At 33.8% G+C, this 22,208-nt stretch overlaps 1 protein-coding gene across 7 annotated transcripts in view; it reads right to left on the bottom strand.

The window, feature by feature from the left end:
• sntg2 (syntrophin, gamma 2) overlaps positions 1-22,208 on the bottom strand; it is a 200,894-nt gene that overhangs the window by 109,930 nt on the left and 68,756 nt on the right. For all 7 annotated transcript variants that reach the window (XM_073927412.1, XM_073927413.1, XM_073927416.1 and 4 more), the window contains 5 exon segments: positions 16,807-16,863; positions 16,623-16,680; positions 10,199-10,242; positions 8,262-8,303; positions 1,446-1,533 (listed from right to left, as the gene is read on the bottom strand). In XM_073927412.1, coding sequence (XP_073783513.1) covers positions 1,446-1,533; positions 8,262-8,303; positions 10,199-10,242; positions 16,623-16,680; positions 16,807-16,863 — 289 coding nt within the window.

Below are 22,208 nucleotides of genomic sequence, written 5' to 3'. Positions count from 1 at the left end.
TTTGTACTTACTCGCATGTATTTACATTGATATGATGCCCATTTTACTGATTATAGTTATTTTAAATCACCAAAACTACACACATTTTATACTGGGGAAACAAGTTTCATCAGTAGCTAAAACTATTCAGTTTCGCGAAAGAGTTGTCTATTACCTCATTAGCTTCAGCTCCTCAAAATAATGAATGAATGAAGTGGCATGTGACAACAGAGTCACTCCCACCTGCCGGTAGAAACAGGTACTGCTGAACAGCTGACGATTTAATTACCTAACACAAACGCTGCGTTAAGTGGATTGTTCGTGATGTATGTGGTCATTTTCAGTACTTAGATAACAAAATAAATGTTATACAACATATTTTTTATTTAAGTGCAATATATTCCTAGAGATCAGGGGCTTTTGACAATACATCAGGGCTTAAGCCCCCAAAGCCCCCCCCCTCGCAACGCCACTGGGTCCCACATAAACAGTTACATAAATGGGAAGTTAATCTAACATTAAAACAATTTTATTGTAAATGATGATAATTAAACTATATTAACAAAATAACTGTAAGCAAAAGAAAGCAGGTAACATACCACATACCACGAGTGATAACGAAAGGATGATCACGTGCCTGAGAATAATTAAAACGAAAGCAGTGACTGCTGCTGCTTACAAAAGGTTTGCTGCTTACACGAGTATCGCTTTTTGTCTATTCAATTTCAAAGAGAACTAATCGCATCAGTTAAGCTTCCTCTACACACTTTTAAACAGTCGCGCGCATCACATCACCTGCTCGCGAGTAATCATCCTCTCATAAGGAATTCACCTGCTTTTGCTCGCGCGAACAGTTATTTTTGTCAGTCGTGCTGCTTTTCCATTCTAAGATCACGTTTGTACGCATAATTGGGACATCCTTATTGTCGAACCCTGCTTTAAGAAAACTACAATGTAACTATTATTTCCAACCTGCCAAAGTGGCTAGTGGGAGCGGCTGTCTAACCCTGATTAGACCCTGATTAGTAAAGCCCTGATTATATACAAATGTTGATGAAACAAAAATGTATATACACTGCCTGACAGTATTGTCACCTATCCTACTTTTAGGAACAACAAATATTAAGACTTCTAGTTGATCATTTGGTATCATAAGTGGCTTATACTATATGAAAGGCAAAATGACTTGCCTAGTGAGTCTAATTAACCTAGTTAAGGCTTTCAATGTCACTTTAGGCTGAATACTAGCATCTACTCCCTGTTAAACAGAAACTGAATAAAAAAAACTTTTCAATAAAGAACTCAAATTTAACATGAGGGCTATTAACTCTGACCTCAAATGTATGTAGAGCCTCTAAATGACTCAGCATTGAGTGTGTGTTGAGTTTATGAGAACAGCAGTGTGTTCAGACAGCACAATAGCTGCCGGCTGTTAAGAAGACTCTGCAGAAGTGAATCAGACGCACCTAATGGGAGTTTTAAGAAGGCCGGCGCTTCCCTGAGGTAGCGAACAGTGATGGAGACTTCATCTCCTGCCGTCCGCAACAGATGAACCTGCAGACAACAAACACACAGATCACACTCACAAACTGCTTCAGACTTACACCACATGACAAGACTCCAGCGACAAGTCAAAAGATTTAATGACATCAGCGTGCAATGTTACAGAGATTTTGTATTATTACAGTAACATACAAACTAAAAATAAATCTGTGTATGTATGAATTGTTCATGTATCTTAGACAATTAGGATGATTATTTTTTTTATATTTTAATACTTTAGGGTGGTATGGTGGCACAGTGGGTAGCGCTGTCAACTTACAGCAAGAAGGTCACTGGTTCCAGCCCAGGCTTGGCCAGTTGGCATTTCTGTGTGGAGTTTGCATGTTCTCCCCATGTTGGCGTGGGTTTCTTCCAGGTGCTCCGGTTTCCCCCACAAGTCCAAACATATGCACTATAGGGGGATTGAGTAAGCTAAATTGTCTAGTGTATGAGTGAATGTCCTGGTCCTCCTGGTTGGGTGTTGAGCTAACGACCCACCTCATAAGAATTACATCTTACAAAACACCAACATGGTGCGGCTAAATATTGTCACGTTTTAGCGTGATCAAAAACAATAAACAAAAGGTGCGGATCCAAGTGCAGATTATTTATTTACAGTGCAACCAACAAGGTGATAAGAATACAAAGTAACAAATAAACGACAAAACCAGAAACTAAATCAGAGACGAGGCTCAGGAAAAACAAACTCAAACAACTAAACCTAATTAGAAAACAGACGAGACAATAACACACAAACTAGACTAATGCAAAATACAAGAACAGGATCAGAATATCAAACTAGGACTCTTAGACTTACTCGATACTCAGACAAGGATGACAAACGACGCGATAACAAACAGTGGTGAAATCGTAGTATAAATAGTCCAGATAATCAACAGTAACACAAAACAGATGTGATGACAGGTCAGTGTAGGTGTTCCGGTGTGTGCGCGGGGCATGTATGAGAATGTAGTTTTTCCTGGGACACTGTAGCGCCTACAAAGTCCTAGTGCACTACAGCGCCCTCAGAAGGTCACAGACGAATGTGACAAATATCTTCTTCTTCTTCTTCTTCTTCAGCTTTAGGCTCGTATGGTTGCGGGGTCGACTCTTTGGAACAAGTCCTTCATTTAGACTTGTCCATATGATAACGTCTTTTTTTTTTTTTTTACACCTTCCGGCCGGCCTGTCATCTGGGCCTGTCACCCTCATACACTCATACACTATGGACAATTTAGCTTACCCAATTCACCTGCAGCATGTCTTTAGACTTTGGGGGAAACCGGAGCACCCGGAGGAAACCCACGCGAACGCAGGGAGAACATGCAAACTCCACACAGAAATATCAACTGAGCCGAGGTTCGAACCAGCGACCTTCTTGCTGTGAGGTGACAACACTACCTACTGCGCCACTGCTTCACCCCCTGGAGGTAAGCAAGTAAGTATATTTTAATACTTTAAGGTGTGCAATTCATGCTGCTTTGGTGTCAGTTTTAGGAACAAGACAAATCAAATTCTTATATCTGTTTTATTGTCGTACAGTTTTTGTTTTAAAACATTTATTTTGACTGCATGTGTACGATTCCTGTTCGATTATTCATCTGTACATAAACTCATGAACGCCAACCCCTGTTATATAATAATTCATTTAATACAAATGATGTATTTTTAATTATGTATTAAATCTCAAAAGTATGTATATTTTAAAAGTAAAATATGTAAATGCCCATTTCTCCCCCTTAGCGCTTCCCCTTACTTTTTCTGTGTTCAAGTGAAGGGGTAGGGGTGTCCCAATTCTCTTTAGCTTGGAGGCGTATGACTAATGCTGCGTTCACACCAGATGCAAAAGAAGCGTCAAGCGCGAGTGATTTACATGTTGAGTCAATGCATTAGACATCCTGCGGCGTGATACTCACGAATGAAGCAGCGCCAATGACGCAATTCAGCGAATAAGGCGGTGCGAGTTAAGTGTTTGCGAAATTGTATCAAATGTATCGCGTGAAACATTTAAGTACGAATGTTTGAACTTCAGGGGACATTCGCGCCGCGTTAACCAATCAGGAGCTTGCTCTTGTGGGGGCGTGATTGTAACGTAGCATCTGTTGTTGGAGTCCTGGGGGAAATCCTCCAACACACACCGACAACAGTCCATCAAACTGGGCTCGGCTCAGTCAGAAGCACCTCTGGAAGCCTTCATCATCCAGGTATAGTTTCTGGAGGAGTTTATGAGCTCACAGAGCTGGGAGCACCTCTGAAAGAATCTAGTAGACTCAGACACTCAACGCTGTTTTTCAGCCTTCATAAAGCACAAAAACGCAGTTATTTTCTTAATACAATCCATGTTAGCCATTTAGCAATGAAGCTACAGTCACCGGGCGGACAGAAGCCCTGCCCATCACTTGAATCCGCTTCTGTTGTTCAGTGAATTTGACGTGCGAATGAAGCGGATTTGACGCGCAAATAAAGCTTGTAAACTCAAAATATTCATGCGTCTATTTTATGCGTGCATTCCTCGTCTGGTGTGAACACAGCATAAGGAAAAGGTCTAGATAGCGCTCAGATTTTTTTTCAGGACCACACTTGAAACCAAGGGGTTAAAAAAAATTCCCAGAGTACAACAGTCACAGCTGAAGAATGGCTGCACATGGAAATCATGAGATGCACAAATTGGTATTGGCTGTCATTATTAAGATTTTTTCCGACAAACAAGCGCATGTTTTAATACATTCATAACCGCGTTCACATTCAACCGTCATGTAGAGCTGCACAATTAATCGTTAAAAGATCGCAATCTAGATTCGACCCCCTAGACGATCTTAATCCAGCATTTCTACGATTCTGCCAATCATATTTTCAAGTTCAGGAGAGAAGTAAAGGCGACTGCACGAGTCTTTTTATTGTTTCACATACGTTGCTCAGTGACATTAACACCTCCAAATGATGTTGAATGAGTCACATACTGTATTTATAAGGTATAATTCACCTAAAAATTTAATTTTTGTTTTAATATAATGATGTTTTCGCGATCGGGAAATCACACGTGACATGAGCTGCTGACCATGAGCTGTTATTACAGACAGGGCACGCGCGCGCTCTATTTAATGATAGTCGTGCGCGTGTCTACTTTAGTGAACAGAACCTGCATATGTTGCGAGTAACAGGTAATACAGTTGTAAATAATATTGAGTTTGTGGCACAGAGTGATCGTTTGGGAGCCGTGCGAAGCATGAACAAACACTTAGCAGTCAAAATGAAACCGAAAGTGTGCACTTAATTTAAATGATCATATCGCATTTAAGAGTTATGAATACGACAAGCATTTGATATGTTTTTTCTTTCATAGTGAACCCACAGTTGTGCATAAAAATGTTTACAATGTCAGTTTAACTACTCTAGCCTATATAATGTTGAATAGAATCTGATAATGGCAAATGTCTGATTTCACCAGTGAATTAAATCGTCTAATATGACAGATTGCAAGCATATATCTCAAACATAATAATTCATCATCAGAATTATTATAAGTAGAATAGAATTATTTAAAGAAACCAGTAGACACATAATATTATTATCGAGGTTGTGCCATATGTTACATCTACAGAATCGTGAGAAAATCGTGATCTTTATTTTAAGCAAAAAAATCGTGATTCTCATTTTAGCCAGAATCTGGCAGCTCTATCGTCATGATTTTAAAAAAAAAAGTATATATATATATATATATATATTGCTATCTATAATCCATAATCATAACAACATTGTCACTCGATAACCCTGGAATACCCTGTCAGAAAAGTCTATTGTCTGAGAATGGGCTTTTTACAGTGTCTGGTACTACGCTAATGTTCTTTTCGTGTGTTTACATTGATGAATATGGCCACTGGTTAAATGCACTGTACAGTTACGATCTTAATGCCACAATACATTGTTATGATAACATGAAATCGTTGCCTTTAGTGATTTCCTGTAAATAAATACCAAAAAAATAAACAACTGAAATAACTACAGCAGTCACCATCGTCTGATCTCATATGAAACAAGAGATTGCGAAGATCTAGTAGTGCTTTTCCATTTCTTTTGGGTACATTTTGAAGCCCTTCCCCTTCATACTCGGTTTCAAGGGCCAGAGAGGAAGGGGAAAGCATGGGGGTACAAAAATAGAGTTTGGGATTGGGCCCAAGTATATATTCACATGAATTTTTTTTATTAGTTTACTCATATTTAAAGCTTTGTTTCATATATTCAGTTTTATAATAATTGAATAATAATTTATCGTTTTTAATCATTTGAATTTCTGTGTATGTTTTTAACACAACTTTGTATCTAATTTCTTTTTTTTACTTTATAATAAAAGTATATGAAACATAGCCACAGTGAAATAAACCGTGTGATCCATGAGAAACTAATTGAAGTGTGTTTTATTTCAGTAATCCGATCTGAATTTAACACTGTAGTGGATCGTGGTGCGGCTCTAGAAAGTACATAGTATACAAATATTCTGATGTCGACTTTTAGTTTTCATTTGATCAGAATCACAGCTAGAAAACACATTTAACTGGACAAATCGGAGCGCTGCTACTCTGTGGAGGAAACATGACACACTTGTTCAGCATTTCCACCGAGAGCAGAAGCTGAAGGAAAACCCAGATTCACCCAGATAAGCCTTCAATCTCTGACAAAGCAGAACAGAACCAGCATATAAGCATGCAGATTTACTGTAACTCTGGCAGAGAAACACTACACTAGAAGACTTCATACTTACAGCTTCTAAAAGTAATGCAAAATAATGAGTGTTAATGTGCAGAGGAGTGAAAACATGGAATGAGTTGTCATCAGACATCAGACAACTTTAATTAAATATTGAAGGTACTGAAACTGTTAAGAGGTTGACTAATCATTGTTTAGATTTTTTTTAACAACAGAGATGATATTAATTTTTTTCCTGCCATGCAATCAGTGGAAACACAATTTACACATGTACTATGTAATGCAGGCCTATTTGCTAAGCAGTTTCAGTGTTACCTTCTTCTACAGTATTACTTCAGCATTACATAAAAAGTATTCATTTCTTCTATTTAAAAAGACTTTCTCTTTAGGGTTCAGCCTAAAGAACCCTAACTGACTGAATGCTTCACCCTAAATGACTGATAACCCCACCCTAATGAACTGGTAACTCTGACCTAAAGGACTCATACACCCCCAACCCACCATAAATTACTGACAACCCCACACTAAAGAAGTGATAGCTCCACCCTAAATGACTGATAGATCCACCCTAAATTACTGACAACTCCACAATAAAGTACTGATAGCTCCACCCTAAATGACTGATAACCCCACCCTAAAGTACTGATATCTCCACCCTAAATTACTGATAGCTCCACCCTAAATGACTGATAACCCCACCCTAAAGTACTGATATCTCCACCCTAAATGACTGATAGCTCCACCCTAAATGACTGATAGCTCCACCTTAAATGACTGATAGCTCTACTCTAAATGACTGATAGCTCTACTCTAAATGACTGATAGATCCACCCTAAATGCCTGATAGCTCCACCTTAAATGACTGATAGCTCCGCCTTAAATGATTAATAGTTCCGCCCTAAATGACTGATAGCTTTACCCAACATGACTGATAGCTTCTTTCTAATTGACTGATAGCCTCACCCTAAATAGCTGATAGCCCCACCCTAAAGGACTGTCAACTCCGCCCTAAAGAACTGATAGCCCCACCCTAAATGTCTGATAGCCCCACCCTAAGCGACTTATAGTCCCGCCCTAAATGTCTAATAGCCCCAACCAGACTTATAGCTCAGCCCTAAATGACTGATAGCTCCACCCTCAATGACTGATAGCTGCAACCTAAATAACTAATAGCTTCACCTTAAATTACATAGTTTGCGCTAAATGACAGATGGCTCCGCACTACATGACTGATAGCTGTAACCTAAAGGACTGATAGCTCCGCCCCAAATGACTGATATCTCCACTCTAAATGACTGATAGCTGTAACCTAAAGGACTGATAGCTCCGCCTAAAATGACTGATAGTTCCCCCTAAATGACTGATAGCTCCGCCCTAATGAACTGAGTGCCCCAAAATGACTGATAGCTCCACCTTAAATGACCATCAGCTCCACCCCAAAAGACCAATAGCTCCAGACTAAATGACCAATAGCCCCACCCCAAAAGACCAATAGCTCCAGACTAAATGACCAATAGCCCCACCCTAAAGGACTGATAGCTCCACCCTAAATGACTAATAGCTCCACCCCAAAAGACCAATAGCTCCACACTAAATGACCAATAGCCCCACCCTAAAGTACTGAAAGCTCCACACAAAAGGACTGATAGCTCCACCCAAAAGGACTGATAGCTCCACCCTAAATTATTGATCTTGATTTCATGTTGACTTTTAAAATCATGATATGTTTTTTAAAAATACATTTCACTTATTTTGGCCCAACTCTGGCTATTAGTATTTTCAGATACAAATAAAACGAGTGAACAGCGGCGTCCTGATGGAAAAGCATCAGTCTGTGTGGATTGACAGGGTAAAGCTGCGAGTGTTTGTGCTGAATCTCCCAGCGATCGATCATTTATAGACTTTACAGCGAGAAGCAAACTCTGGCCGCTGATATGAAGGGCTTGTTCGCTCCAGCAGCGTCTGATGAAACTGGGGATTAATTCTGCATCAATGTCATTTCAAGACCACAGATGAAAGAGCCGTCCAGTACTCACCACTTCCTCATGTGTGCATTTCTCCACGTTAATGCCGTTGACCTGCAGAGAAAGACAAGAGCGGCAGGCTAATATAAGCGCACATTATTCCCATCACAAACAACCACATTTAATATGGTGATTATATTACACTTAGATTTTATGTACTGTAACAAAACCAGGCAATTTATTAATAGAATAAAAACAAAATAACTATCTATCTATCTATCTATCTATCTATCTATCTATCTATCTATCTATATATCTATCTATCTATCTATCTATCTATCTATCTATCTATCTATCTATCTATCCATCTGTCCATCTGTCTATCTATCTATCCATCTATCCATTAATCCATCCGTCTATCTATCTGTCTGTATGTCCGTCCGTCCGTCCGTCCGTCCGTCCGTCCATCCATCCATCCATCCATCCATCTATCTATCTATCTATCTATCTATCTATCTATCTATCTATCTATCTATCTATCTATCTATCTATCTATCTATCTACAGAGAGAGAAAGAAAATACATACATTTTTATGATAGAAATTAATAAAATATAATTATATAATAAATAAAAATTAAATAAATAAATAAATAAATAAATAAAAACAAAAAAATGACAAAAAAGGTAACAATTCATAATTTTTTTTTAATATATATTGACCGGCCATTTCATTAGGTACACCTATCCAACTGCTCATTAACGCACATTTATAATCGGCCAATCACATGGCAGCAACTCAATGCATGTAGACATGGTCAAGACAACCTGCTGCAGTCCAAACCGAGTATTTCAGAAACAGCTGATCTACTGGGAATTTCACGCACAACCATCTCTAGGGTTTACAGAGAATAGTCTGAAAAAGAGGAAATATCCAGTGAGCGGCAATTCTGTGGACGCAAATGCCTTGTTGATGCCAGAGGTCAGAGGAGAATGGCCAGACTGGTTCCAGCTGATAGAAAGGCAACAGTAACTCAAATAAGCACTCGTTACAACTGAGGTCTGCAGAAGAGCATCTCTGAACACACAACACGTCCAGCCTTGAGGCGGATGGGCTACAGCAGCAGAAGACCACACCGGGTGCCGCTCCTGTCAGCTAAGAACAGGAAACTGAGGCTACAATTCACACAGACTCAACAAAACTGGACAATAGAAGATTGGAGAAACGTTGCCTGCTCTGATGAGTCTCCATTTCTGCTGACACATTCAGACGGTCGGGTCAGAATTTGACATCAACAACATGAAAGCATGGATCAATCCTGCCTTGTATCAATGGTTCAGGCTGGTGGTGGTGGTGTAAAGGTGTGAGGGACATTTTCTTGGCACACTCTGGGCCCATTAGAATTAATTGAGCATTGTGTCAACGCCACAGCCTACCTGAGTATTGTTGCTGAACATGTCTATTATGACCACAATGTACTCATCTTCTGATGGCTACTTCCAGCAGAATAACACACCATGTCATAAAGCGTGAATCATCTCAGACTGGTTTCTTGAACAGAACATTGAGTTCACGGTACTCAAATGGCCTCCACAATCAACTGAGCTCAATTCAGTAGAGCATGTTTGGGATCATGTCAATGTGGAGCAAAATCTCTGAGGAATATTTCCAGACTCTGTGATGAATCTATTCCACCAAGGATTAAGGCAGATCTATATATATATACACATGTATTATATATTATATATATTATATATATATATATATATATATATATATATATATATATATATATATATATATATATATATATATATATATAAAGTTTGTTTTTGGTATTTTTTAAATGTTACTTATTCTTTTTAAATTTACATTTCATTCCCCTTCAACAGTCAACTACAATAAAAAGGGTAAAAAAAAAAAAAAGAGTTAAGAGTCAACTCGACAAAAGCTGTGTAGCAGAATCAACTTTTGTTTTGTTTGTTTAAAGTGCAGGAGCCCAAGACTGACCTGCAGAACAGCGTCTCCGATGAACAGCTTCCCAGTCTGATCAGCTGAGAAGAAAAACACATCATTTAACTCACACAGACACAGCAGTTTAACACAAATCCGCCATTGTGACAGACTTTATCATCTTTCAGATGTCCAGCAGTGGAGAGAGATTTCTATTGAAGCATCAGAGGAGACAGAAGAGACAGCAGGAGGATAATAAAAACTGCAGATGCATATTTATGAAACTTTTTTTTGTACAGTAATTTAACAATAATTAAAACACATTTGAATTATAATGCCTAAATAAAGTGACCATGCTTTTAAATAATGTGGCATCAGATTAAATGTAATTTATCACATTTGTGTAGATTTAGACATTTTCACTCTGAAATTAAATTGTACTTACAAAGAACCTGCAAGCAATGCACTGAACTGAATATTTAGATTTTATTTTTTTTACACTGTAGAACAAATATACATAAATTTAATATTAAAAATATAAAATGAAATGCAATTCAACTAGTAAAAAGCAATTCAATAGATAAAATAAAATAAAAAATATATATATAAAATGTAGTTGTAAAATAAAAAAAAATAAAAAAGAATTAAATTTAATTAAAAATTAAAATAAAATGTATTTGTAGTAAAATGCAATCCAATAGATACACCCGTATATATTCCCCCACAGTCCAAAGACATGCGGTACAGGTGAATTGGGTAGGCTAAATTGTCCGTAGTGTACGAGTGTGTGTGTGAATGTGTGTGTGGATATTTCCCATAGATGGGTTGTGGCTGGAAGGGCATCCACTGCATAAAAACTTGATGGATAAGTTGGCAGTTCATTCCGCTGTGTTGACCCCAGATTAATAAAGGGACTAAGCCGACAAGAAAATGAATGAATGAATGAATAAATTAAAACAATGTAGTTGTAGTAATAACCAATTCAAAAGATAAAAAAAAATTATAATTAAATAAAAATGAATAAATAAATATAACACTTTATTTTGAGGGTCTATTTGAGTATTGGTAGACAGTCTGCTTAATATCTGTCAGAATTATTAACCCCCTTTGAATTATTATAATTTTGACCTAAAATGGTTTTATTCTAGCTGAAATAAAACAAATAAGACTTTCTACGGAAGAAAAAATATTATTGTACATTTTGTGAAAATGTCCTTGCTCTGTAAAACATCAAATAGATAATATTTAAAAAAGAAAAATTCAAAGGGGACTAATATTTCCGAATGTGTGTGTGTGTGTGTGTATGTATGTATGTATGTATGTATATATATATATATATATATATATATATATATATATATATATATATATATATATATATATATATATATATATATATATATATATATATATATATATATATCAGAGGTGGGACCAAGTCATTGTTTGGCAAGTCACAAGTAAGTCTCAATTCATTGCCCTCAAGTCCCGAGTCAAGTCCCGAGTCAAGACAGGCAAGTCCCGAGTCAAGTCCCGAGTCAAAGGCAACAAGTCTCAAGTCAAGTCCAAAGTCCTATAGTTTGATTTTCGAGTCTTTTCGAGTCTTTTTAACAGAAAAATAAAATTTAAACAGATTATGTATGGCTGTAAGATCTGTATTTATTAAACAAACCTTTTTTTAATGAAAGAACATTGCTTAGATATATAAAGATACAAATGTAATTTTCTGAAAAAGTGCTAAACAGTGCTGCGTCTCGTCTACACAGCATATTGCACAAGAATGAGTTCCACCAAAAAAAAGAGTCCATTTTGCCTCACATCACACAGAAATTTCAGGTCTACTGCTGTCTAGTTCATTAAGTTTAGTTGTGCTATGTTATGTCTTCAGTGATCAACTTGTGATTTACTAAAACTACATAAACAACCTCAATGAGGCAGCAGTAGACCAACAACTTCTGTATGCTGCAAAGTAAAATTGAGTGAACTCGGTATTTTGTCAATTGAATCTCGTGTGTGCTAAAGAGATGGAGATGCAAATCTGTCTAGCAGCAATGTAAAATGGTAGCACATATTCTAAATGAAATAGGCTACTTCATACAAACAATAACGTTGTTTTCTTCACATAACAATGAAGAACTTTGCTCTCTACCTTGTGTGATGCTCGTGCACCGATTTCCTCTGTGAACAAAACTGCTTGCGAGCTCTCAAATATACGCTGCTCACGCGCAAATTTTCTCGCTCTCAAATATGCACTGCTCACGCACACATTTTCCTGCGCGCTCTCAGAGATTATATATAGAATTTGTGTCTTGTGTTTGCTCTTCCTTTTGTGCTTTTTGATATGATTTATATTGAGGCACTATTTATTAACAATAACCAAAATACTAAAATAGACTTGCATATTAAATTTTTTATCTAATATACCATAACATTTTGGCTGTATGTTTTATGATGAGATATATGTGTAAAGACACAGACAATAGATGTTGGATGTAAAGAATGCATTTTGTTTTACAAACATTTATTAAGCATCCAAAAGGTTCACCATACTAATCAAATAAAAAACATTTAAACAAAAATATAACTAACGCAAGCAGAAATGTAACTGTGATAAAAATAAGAAAAAACTTGATTAGGTATTATAGCCTACTGTACTATTCACTCTTTAAATAAATCTCACTATCAATCCCATTTTATCATGGCAACTAAAATGAAGTGAACTAGTCTCTGCTGTCTTCCACATTATTGATGAGATTGTGAAGGACATTTTCCATGTCATCCTCTTCATTTTGAGGAAAAGCTGTTCCACAGGGCCCCTGAACACATCTATTGGCATGGACAGGGTTTTGAACAGTACTATAGTAAAGTACTTTAATTAATCTGTTGGGGTAATATTATAGTTGCTATGGTAACACAAGTGTAATATAAACAAATGACCCAGTGCTGTAGTTTTTTTACAGTTGGGTATATTATACTACAATTCACTACACTTTACTGTAGTAAAACTACACTCTGTATTTCATTTTATTAGTTCACTATTCTTAATACTACAGTATGCTGAAGCATTCATTAACAACTTGTAAATAATACTAGCCTAGGCAGTATACCTAACTCTCAAAAACACTAGTATTTATTATAGAATTTACCTTAACCTCATAGTTTTTCGTGTATTGTTACTAAATAGTTTAGCAGCAATATATAAACCATATCAACATTCTGAAATAATCAATTTATCAGGAGGATCTCTGGAGAGCAAAAGCAGGAAAATTATGAAGCGCCAGTGTGGACAAAACTCAAGCGAACGCAGAGAGACTGAATACGTTGGTGAGAGACCAGCAAATCAGATTGAAGTACCTGCCCACTGGTGAAAGTAATGTCAGAGCCAATCAGATTTTTCTTTCTTTTCATAAAGAACGGGGTTCGAATCCCACTTAGGCACTTGTAAACAATCATTTTAGAACATTTTGTCAAAAATCCCTACTGAAAAAACAGCTTAAACCAGCCTAGGCTGGTTGGCTGGTTTTAGAGGGGTTTTGGCCATTTCCAGGCTGGTTTCCAGCCATTTCCAGCCTGGTCTTAGCTGGTCAGGCTGGGAGATGACCAGCTAAAACCAGCTATGTCCAGCTTAAACCAGGCTGGTCAAGCTGGTTTTAGCTGGATTTTGCTGGTCAGTTTCCAGCCTGACCAGCTAAGACCAGGCTGGAAATGGCTGGAAACCAGCCTGGAAATGACCAAAACCCCTCTAAAACCAGCCTGGTCGACCAGCTAAAGCCAGCTTACCAGCCTTGGCTGGTTTAAGCTGGATTTTTCTGCAGGGATATTGTTATGTTTAACCATTTATTAGAGCCACAAAGTATCTAAAACTTGTTTTCATGTTTGAATAGCCAATAAATGTGCTAAATAAATTAAAATAGAAATACCCACAGTGAAACAGTTATATAAATTTAAATATTAGTTTAAATACATTCATAGTGGTTTTAAATATCTTTTAATATGTAAAGTAGATAAGTTCACATTCAACAAACTGAATAAAACAAGTCTTCGTTTTTAGTTTATTTAAAAACAATTACAAATGGAGTAATTCAACTCACAATTAAATGATCTCATTGAGTGATGGAATAATAAAGGTAAAACTTTAATTGAATGATCAGTCAAGTGTTTCCAAATGAAATCTGTTAAAATAAGAGTCCTACAAAACAGGAACAAAGACACTCATGAAACAAAATGTGATTGTTAATTGTATTTTTTATTAGATGGTTGGTTTTAAGTACTTTAAAAATAGTAGATAATCCTTAAATATAGAGGGGCAAATACAGAAAAACAAACAAACAGAAATTCAACAATATAGATGCATTACATTACAACCTTGCAATAAAAATTTAATTAAAAACCATGTAGAGGACTAAAATATTGCTAAGAGGCATAACATCAACAATAATAAAAATACCTTTAAGGTTTTAAATACTAAATAAAATTAATAGTATTAATCCAAATTATGAAAAATGTAACACTTTACAATAAGGTTGTATTAATTAATTAAGTTTATGTATGTAATAATGTGAACAAACAATGCAGTGCAGTTCATTACAGTATTCATTATTCTATGCTTTAATTAATGGAAATAAAATTATTGGTTAATTCTTGTTAAGTCACAGTGCATAAACATTAATGTTAACAAGCATAACTTTAAATTGTAATAATGCAATAGTAAATGTTAAACTATAATTAATAAAGGTTTAGAAGTATAGTTCATTATTAGTTCATGTTAGTACATAGATTAACTAAAGAAACCTTATTGCAAAATGTCACCAGAAAATAACAAAAAACCTTTTTTTTTTTTAAGTTTTAAGAGCTTTAAAATAAATTATATATCTAGTTATTATGACATGTAATTATTGTTACTACTAATTAAATAGTTAGAAAATACTGTCAGAGGATGGGCAAAACACAAAGATAAAACATAATATGCGCATTGACACAAACGACCAAGTGCAAAAACATAAATTACAGCCATGTTCGTTCATAATTATATGATATAAATCACGAGAGGGTAAATTTGGTTTAAAAAAAACTGAAGTTCATTGACTTATACACAACAGTAAAACAATGCTTGTGCACAACAGTAACACATTGCGAGTAGTAAAGTCTCTTACCTTTGACAGATGTTGTAAATCCGCTGAATAAAACAAAAGGAGCAGATCGCGGATGTGTTTATTTCACTCTCCGAGTCAGAATGAAAATGGCATCTTCAAATTTCCCGCTGGTGCAAAAACACGGAAGTGCGCCACAAAGCGCTAGTGGTCGAAAGTATGCGTGCATGCTCTCTGTCACACACGCACACACACGCAGAGATAGAGCGTTCTGTGTCAACATACTTTTTATCTTTGGGCTTTTTATAGAAAGTAGCAAGTCTTTACAAGTCAATAGGCGCAAGTCCAAGTGAAAGTCCGAGTCATTTATGTTCAAGTCCAAGTCGAGTTGCAAGTCTTTTGATATTTTGTCAAGTCGAGTCTGAAGTCATCAAATTCATGACTCGAGTCTGACTCGAGTCCAAGTCACATGACTCGAGTCCACACCTCTGATATATATATATATATATTTTTTTTTTTATCTTAATGCAACATATAAAGTAAAATATTAAATATAATGTAGTTGTAGTAATATCCAATCCAAAAGAAAAAAATTATATATATATATATATATATATATATATATATATATATATATATATATATATATATATATATATATATATATATATATTAGATGAAATGTAAAAATTAAATAAAAAGTTAAATAAATACACTAAGAAAATATGAAATAAAATGTAGTTGTAGTAATATCTAATCTCATAAATAAAAAATAAAATAAAAAAACAAATTAAATTAAAAAGTAGTACATTAAATAAAGCAATTCAATAGACAAAAAATTATAAAATAAATAAATTTACATACATAAAATAAAAATATAAAAACTAAAACAAAGGATAAAAATATATAATATAAACATAAATAAATAAATAAAAACACAATAAAATAAAAATATTAAACTAAAAAAATAGAAAACAAAAAATATAATTAGTTGCAGCAAAATCCAATCCAATAGATAAATTAAAAATACATAAAATAAGATATAAAATAAAATATAGTAAAATGCAACAAAAATTAAATCAAATAAAAAAACTGAATAAATTAAATTATAGTTGTGGCAAAAAAAAAAAAAAATCAGAGATAAAATACATTAAATAAAAAAAAAATCTAATTAAATTAAACGTAGTTCTAGTAAAATCCAATCCAATAGATCGAATTTAAAATAAATAAATACACTAAGATAATAAGATAATAAAAATAAAATATAAAATAATTTAGCACTTAAAATAAAATATGAAATAAAATAAAGATATAGTCATAGTAAAAAACACTGCAATACTGTCTAAAAGTCCAGAAAAGTCTGTGGATGTGTGTCTCTCTTGTCTTCTTACCTACTTGATCTTTGAATATCTTGGAAATCACCACAGGCACTTTATGTTCTGCTCCCCCCTGAAACACATGAAGAGCCGTCAGAAAAGCATCAGAGACTGCCGAGAACGAAACTAATGAAGCTCTTTCATCTGTAATATCAGAAACACCTCAACACTTTATTAAAGAAGATGAAGACGAACTTACTTTGATACTCAGACCCAGACCTCCAGTCGCCTGCCTTCTCAGTACAACAGTTCTGTGCTTTAGAAAAGGGGGATTTAGTTGGTAAAATATTCACCGGATCAGATACATCACAGGAATTAATTGAGGTGGTGATGCTTTAATTAAACCATCAGAATCATAATATGTTCATAATGACGCTATCAGGCAGAAAGTAAATAAACAAACAAATTCAGAAAATGTTACTGTTGATATAAACATATGATTAAAAAAATGAATCCAACATTCTTATAAAAGAATAAAAAAAATCAATAGATTAATAAATACATGCTTTAATGTTTACTTTTTTTGCATAAAAAGCCATTAGCCACCTTAAAAATCTGATCTTAAAGCCACCTTAAAAATCTGACAAAATAAAATGTCAATTCACAAAATAATGATTAAATATAAATAAAAACAAATACTTTCAAATATATATTATATCAGGCAAAAAAACATGAATTAATTAATAATAAAAACAAATAACTAACTCTTAGATTTTTAATTATATTAAAATAAATAAATATAGTAAATATTTGTATTGCTAACACATTAAATAATGTTTAATAAGTATTAAAAAATATATAAAACAAAATAGTTAAATCAGTAATAGTAATATTAGTAAAATCAGTTAATATCAGAAAAAAACAACAACAAAATGATTTCTTCAGCTGTATTTATTTTCTATAATAAATATACTTTTCAAATAATCGATTTTAAATCGCATTTAAAATAATAAAAAACACTCTATTAATATTCTACATATTCTGTAAATAGACTCACATTAAAACAATAAGATAAAATATTATTAAAAGAATAAAAAGATAATAAGTTACATTAAATTGAAAAATGATTAAAAATTGAATAATAAAATAAATCCAATAAATATTAAAATAAAATTAAAAAATAGATCAATACAAGTATCAAATAAAATGAATGAAAAATAGGATCAAATAAGAAAATAAAAAAGAATTATATAAAAATATATAAAAAAATAAAATAAACACAAATTAAAATCAGATCAATTTAAATTAAATAAAAACTAATAAAATTAAATAAAACAGATTAATAAAATTATCAAATAAAATGAATAAAATAAGATAAAATAACATTAAATAAAAATAAGATAAAATAAAACTAAATTTAATATAATTTAATTAAAAATAAATTGATAAAAATAAAAGATAAAATAAAAAAAATAAATAAAATTATATAAGATTAAATTTAATATTAAAATAAAATAAAACACATTAAAATGAGTAAATAAGTAATAAATAAAAATAATTTAATAAAATTATCAAATAAAAGAGTTAACAATAAGATAAAATAAAATCAAACAAAATTTAATTTAAAAGTAAAATGAAATCAATTATGTTTTACATAATAAAAAGGGCAAAAATCATGCTTCTAACTGCAAACAAACAAACGCAGGCTTATAGGGTATATGCAGAAGATGCAGAAGGACTTTTCATTTTTCAGTAACCTGAGTTAAGTGCTTCCAGTGAACTGAATGACGTTAAAAATCAGTGCGTTTAAGGCCTATTTTCTTTCAAAATCAATGATCTACACTGCCTGATTGATAAACACTATAAAGTGGGTCTCAGATTGTACAAGAAGCACTGAACTAAATTACATGTTCCCGCGCCATGTCTTTAAAATATAAACATTAATTTTCAATGGAGTTTCTATGTTCGCCTGCTGATCCTGACGGTGCCTGCGTGTAAAAGGCTTTTCATCTCTTTTTACACTTGAACAATTAAATGAATGCTGAAGTCTGTTTAACTGATTATATTTTATTGGCAATACAACTTCAATGCTGTAAAAGGAACCGTATAAAATGGATAAATGTTACATTAACCGTTCACCAGAAGTTTATCAGTATGGGAAGAAACACTAGCTCTGCATATACCCTAAAGAAGTTCGAGAATTTACCGTAGTGATTTATTAATCTGGCCAAATTTCCATCAGGATCGGTCAATCCACACCAAAACACTTCATAAAGCTGAAAATCTAATTCAAAAGACTATCAATTTCTCAAAAACTAAGACATAACTCAACTTCCTATCAGACAGAAACACACAATAAACAACACCATCAGAACGCAGACACTTTCCTTATTTACTTCTGAATGTATTTCTGGGTCAAACTGACTCTAAATGACGGAGTCATAATCCAAAAAATCCTCTCTAAACTCACTGCATTATGACTATATTGGACGTATTGTACACATTTAATGAGTTTCTCTGAGCGCTGACAGCATGATTTCTGAATATAGAGGCTGATGTCATTTCTGAAATATGATGATGGCGTCTCAAGCCTGAAACAATGCTTTTGACATGGACGTCAAAGATGATGAGCATTTATGTTTGATGCATCTCCATCTGTAATCGATTGCTATGAAAACACACTTCTGCTGGCAAACGAGATGCTTGATGATGAGCTTTGGAAAAAGTGACACTTTAGAGAGAATATATGAGGCTTTAGCAGTGTTTATCATTCATTTAATGAGTTATGTGTGAGTCCAGAGCACGTCATAAATGTCCATGCCACAATTTGACTTAGCATAATGCTACAATAAATAAATAAAAACTTTTATTCAATGGGTAAATGGATCATCGATTCACTGACTCAATTTGTTCAAAAGAGTTGACTCATTTTTAAACAAATTGATTGATTGATTGCCTCTATGAATGGATCATTGATTCACTGACTTGATTGATTGATTCAAATCTGCTGATTCATTATAAAATAAATCAACTTTGTATCTTTACAAATGAATCATTGAATCACTGGCTTAATCGATTCATTCAAAACTGCCGATTCATTAAAAAAAATCAAGTGACTATAATTAGATAATTGATTCACTGACATAATTGATTCATTCAAAACTGCTGATTTATTATCAAACAAATTAAGTGACTGTCTTTATGAACGGATGATTCATTGGGAGGCTTATTTGATTCATTCAAAACCGCTAACAAAAACAAATCAAGTGAGTCTACAAAGGCATTATAAATTCACTCACTTAAACAACTCTTCAATCTACAAAACAGCCGATTTATTTCAAAATAAATTAAGTGACTCTACAAATGGATCATTGATTCACTGACTTAATTGATTCATTCAAGTCTGCTGATGCATTTCAAAACAAATCAGGAGGTTATAAATGGATCTTTGAGTCGCTGACTTAATCGATTCAAACCTGCTGATTCATTATCAGACAATTCAAGTGAGTGTCTTTACGAATGGATCATTGATTCGCTGACCTAATCGATTAATTCAAAACAGCTGATTCAATATAAATCAAATCAAGCGACTGTCTTTATGAATGGCTTATTGATTCACTGACTTAATCGATTCATTGAAAACTGCCAATATAAAACAATTCAAGTGACTCTACAAAGGCATAATACATTCACTGACTCAAACAACTCTTTCAAAACAGATGATTAATTTCAAAACAAATCAAGTGACTGTACAAATGGATGACTGATTCAATGACTCAGCCGATTCTTTCAAAACAGCTGATTTGTGTCAAAACAAATCAAGTGACTGTCTCTACAAATAAATAACTGATTCACTGACTCGTATGACTCTTTCAAAACTGTTGATACATTCAAAACAAATCAAGTGGCTGTCTCTACAAATAGACAACTGATTCACTGACTCAGATGATTTGTTTTAAAAACAGCTGATTTGCTTCTACATAACTCGGAAAACTGTCTCTACCAATGGATCATTGATTTGCTGACTCAAACAATTCAATCAAAAAAGCTGCTCCATTTCAAAACAAATCAAGTGACTCAACAAATCCCTTTCAAAACAGCCGGTTCGCTTAAAACAGCTCAAATCACTCTCTCTACAAACGGACAACTGATTCACTGATTCAAAGGACTCCTTCAAAACAGCTGATTCATCTCAAAACAAATTAAGTGACTATAAATGGCAAAGTGATTTGCGCCAATTCATTATCAAACAAATCAATTGACTGTCTCTACAAATGGATCATTGATTTTCTGGCTTAAATAATTCACTCAAAACAACTGATTCATCATAAAACAAATCAAGTGACTGTCTCTTTAAATAGATCTTTGATTTGCTGGCTTAATCGATTCATTCAAAACTGCTGATTCATCATAAAACAAATCAAGTGACTGTCTTTACAAATGGATCATTGATTCGTTGGCTTAATTAATTCATTCAAAACTGCTGATTCATTTTAAAACAAGTCTAGTGACTATAAATGGATCATTAATTAACTGACTTAATTGATTCATTCAAAACTGCCAATATAAACCAATACATGTGACTCTACCAAGGTATAATAAATTCAATTTCAAAACAGCAGATTCACTTGTAAATAACTCAGAAAACTGTCTCTACCAATAGACCATTGATTTGCTGACTCAAACAATTCAATCAAAAAAGCTGCTCTGTTTCAAAACAAATCAAGTGACTCAACATATCCCTTTCAAAACAGCCAATTTGCTTTAAAACAGCTCAAATCACTGTCTCTACAAACAGACAACTGATTCACTGACTCAAAGGACTCCTTCATAACAGCTGATTCATCTCAGAACAAATCAAGTGACTATAAATGGATCATTGATTCGCTGGCTAAAAATGATTCATTAAAAACTGCCAATTCATTATAAAACAAACCAAGTGACTCTCTACAAACGGATCATTAATTTTCTGGCTTAACTGATTCATACAAAACAACTGATTCATTATAAAACAAATCAAGTGACTGTCTCTTTAAATGGATCTTGGATTTGCTGGCTTAATCGATTCATTCAAAACTGCCGATTCATTATAAAACATGTCAAGTAACTGTCTATACAAATGGATCATTGATTCGCTGGCTTAATGGATTCATTCAAAACCACGAACTCATTATAAAACAAATAAAGTGACCGTCTCTACAAATGGAGCATTGATTCTCTAGCTTAACTGATTCATTCAAAACCACTGATTCATTATAAAAAAAAAATCAATAAGCGAATAATTAAAAAATAATTAAGCGACTATAAATGAATAATTGATTCGCTGACAGTTGATATATTGAATACATCAGATTTGTTTTAAAACAATTCAAGTGACTGTCTCTACAAATGGATCATTAATTCACAGACTTAATTGATTCATATAAAACAGCCATTTTGTTTAAAAACATCAAGAAAGTATCTCTACATAACAAAAGCTGATTCACAAAACAGCCAATTCATTTGAAAAGAATCAAGGGACTCAAATGACTTTCAAAACAGTTGATTCGTTTAAACAAATCAGGTGACTCGAATGAAAAACTGATTCACAGACTCAAACGACTCTTTCAAAACAGCTGATTAATTTCAAAACAATTGAATGTTGGTGTTTGAAAGCTAAAA

This window comes from Danio rerio, chromosome 17 (assembly GCF_049306965.1).
Source record: "Danio rerio strain Tuebingen ecotype United States chromosome 17, GRCz12tu, whole genome shotgun sequence".
Classification (NCBI taxonomy): domain Eukaryota; kingdom Metazoa; phylum Chordata; class Actinopteri; order Cypriniformes; family Danionidae; genus Danio; species Danio rerio.
The sequence above is the reverse complement of the archived record's forward strand: the minus strand, read 5'-3'. Positions and strand labels throughout refer to the sequence as shown.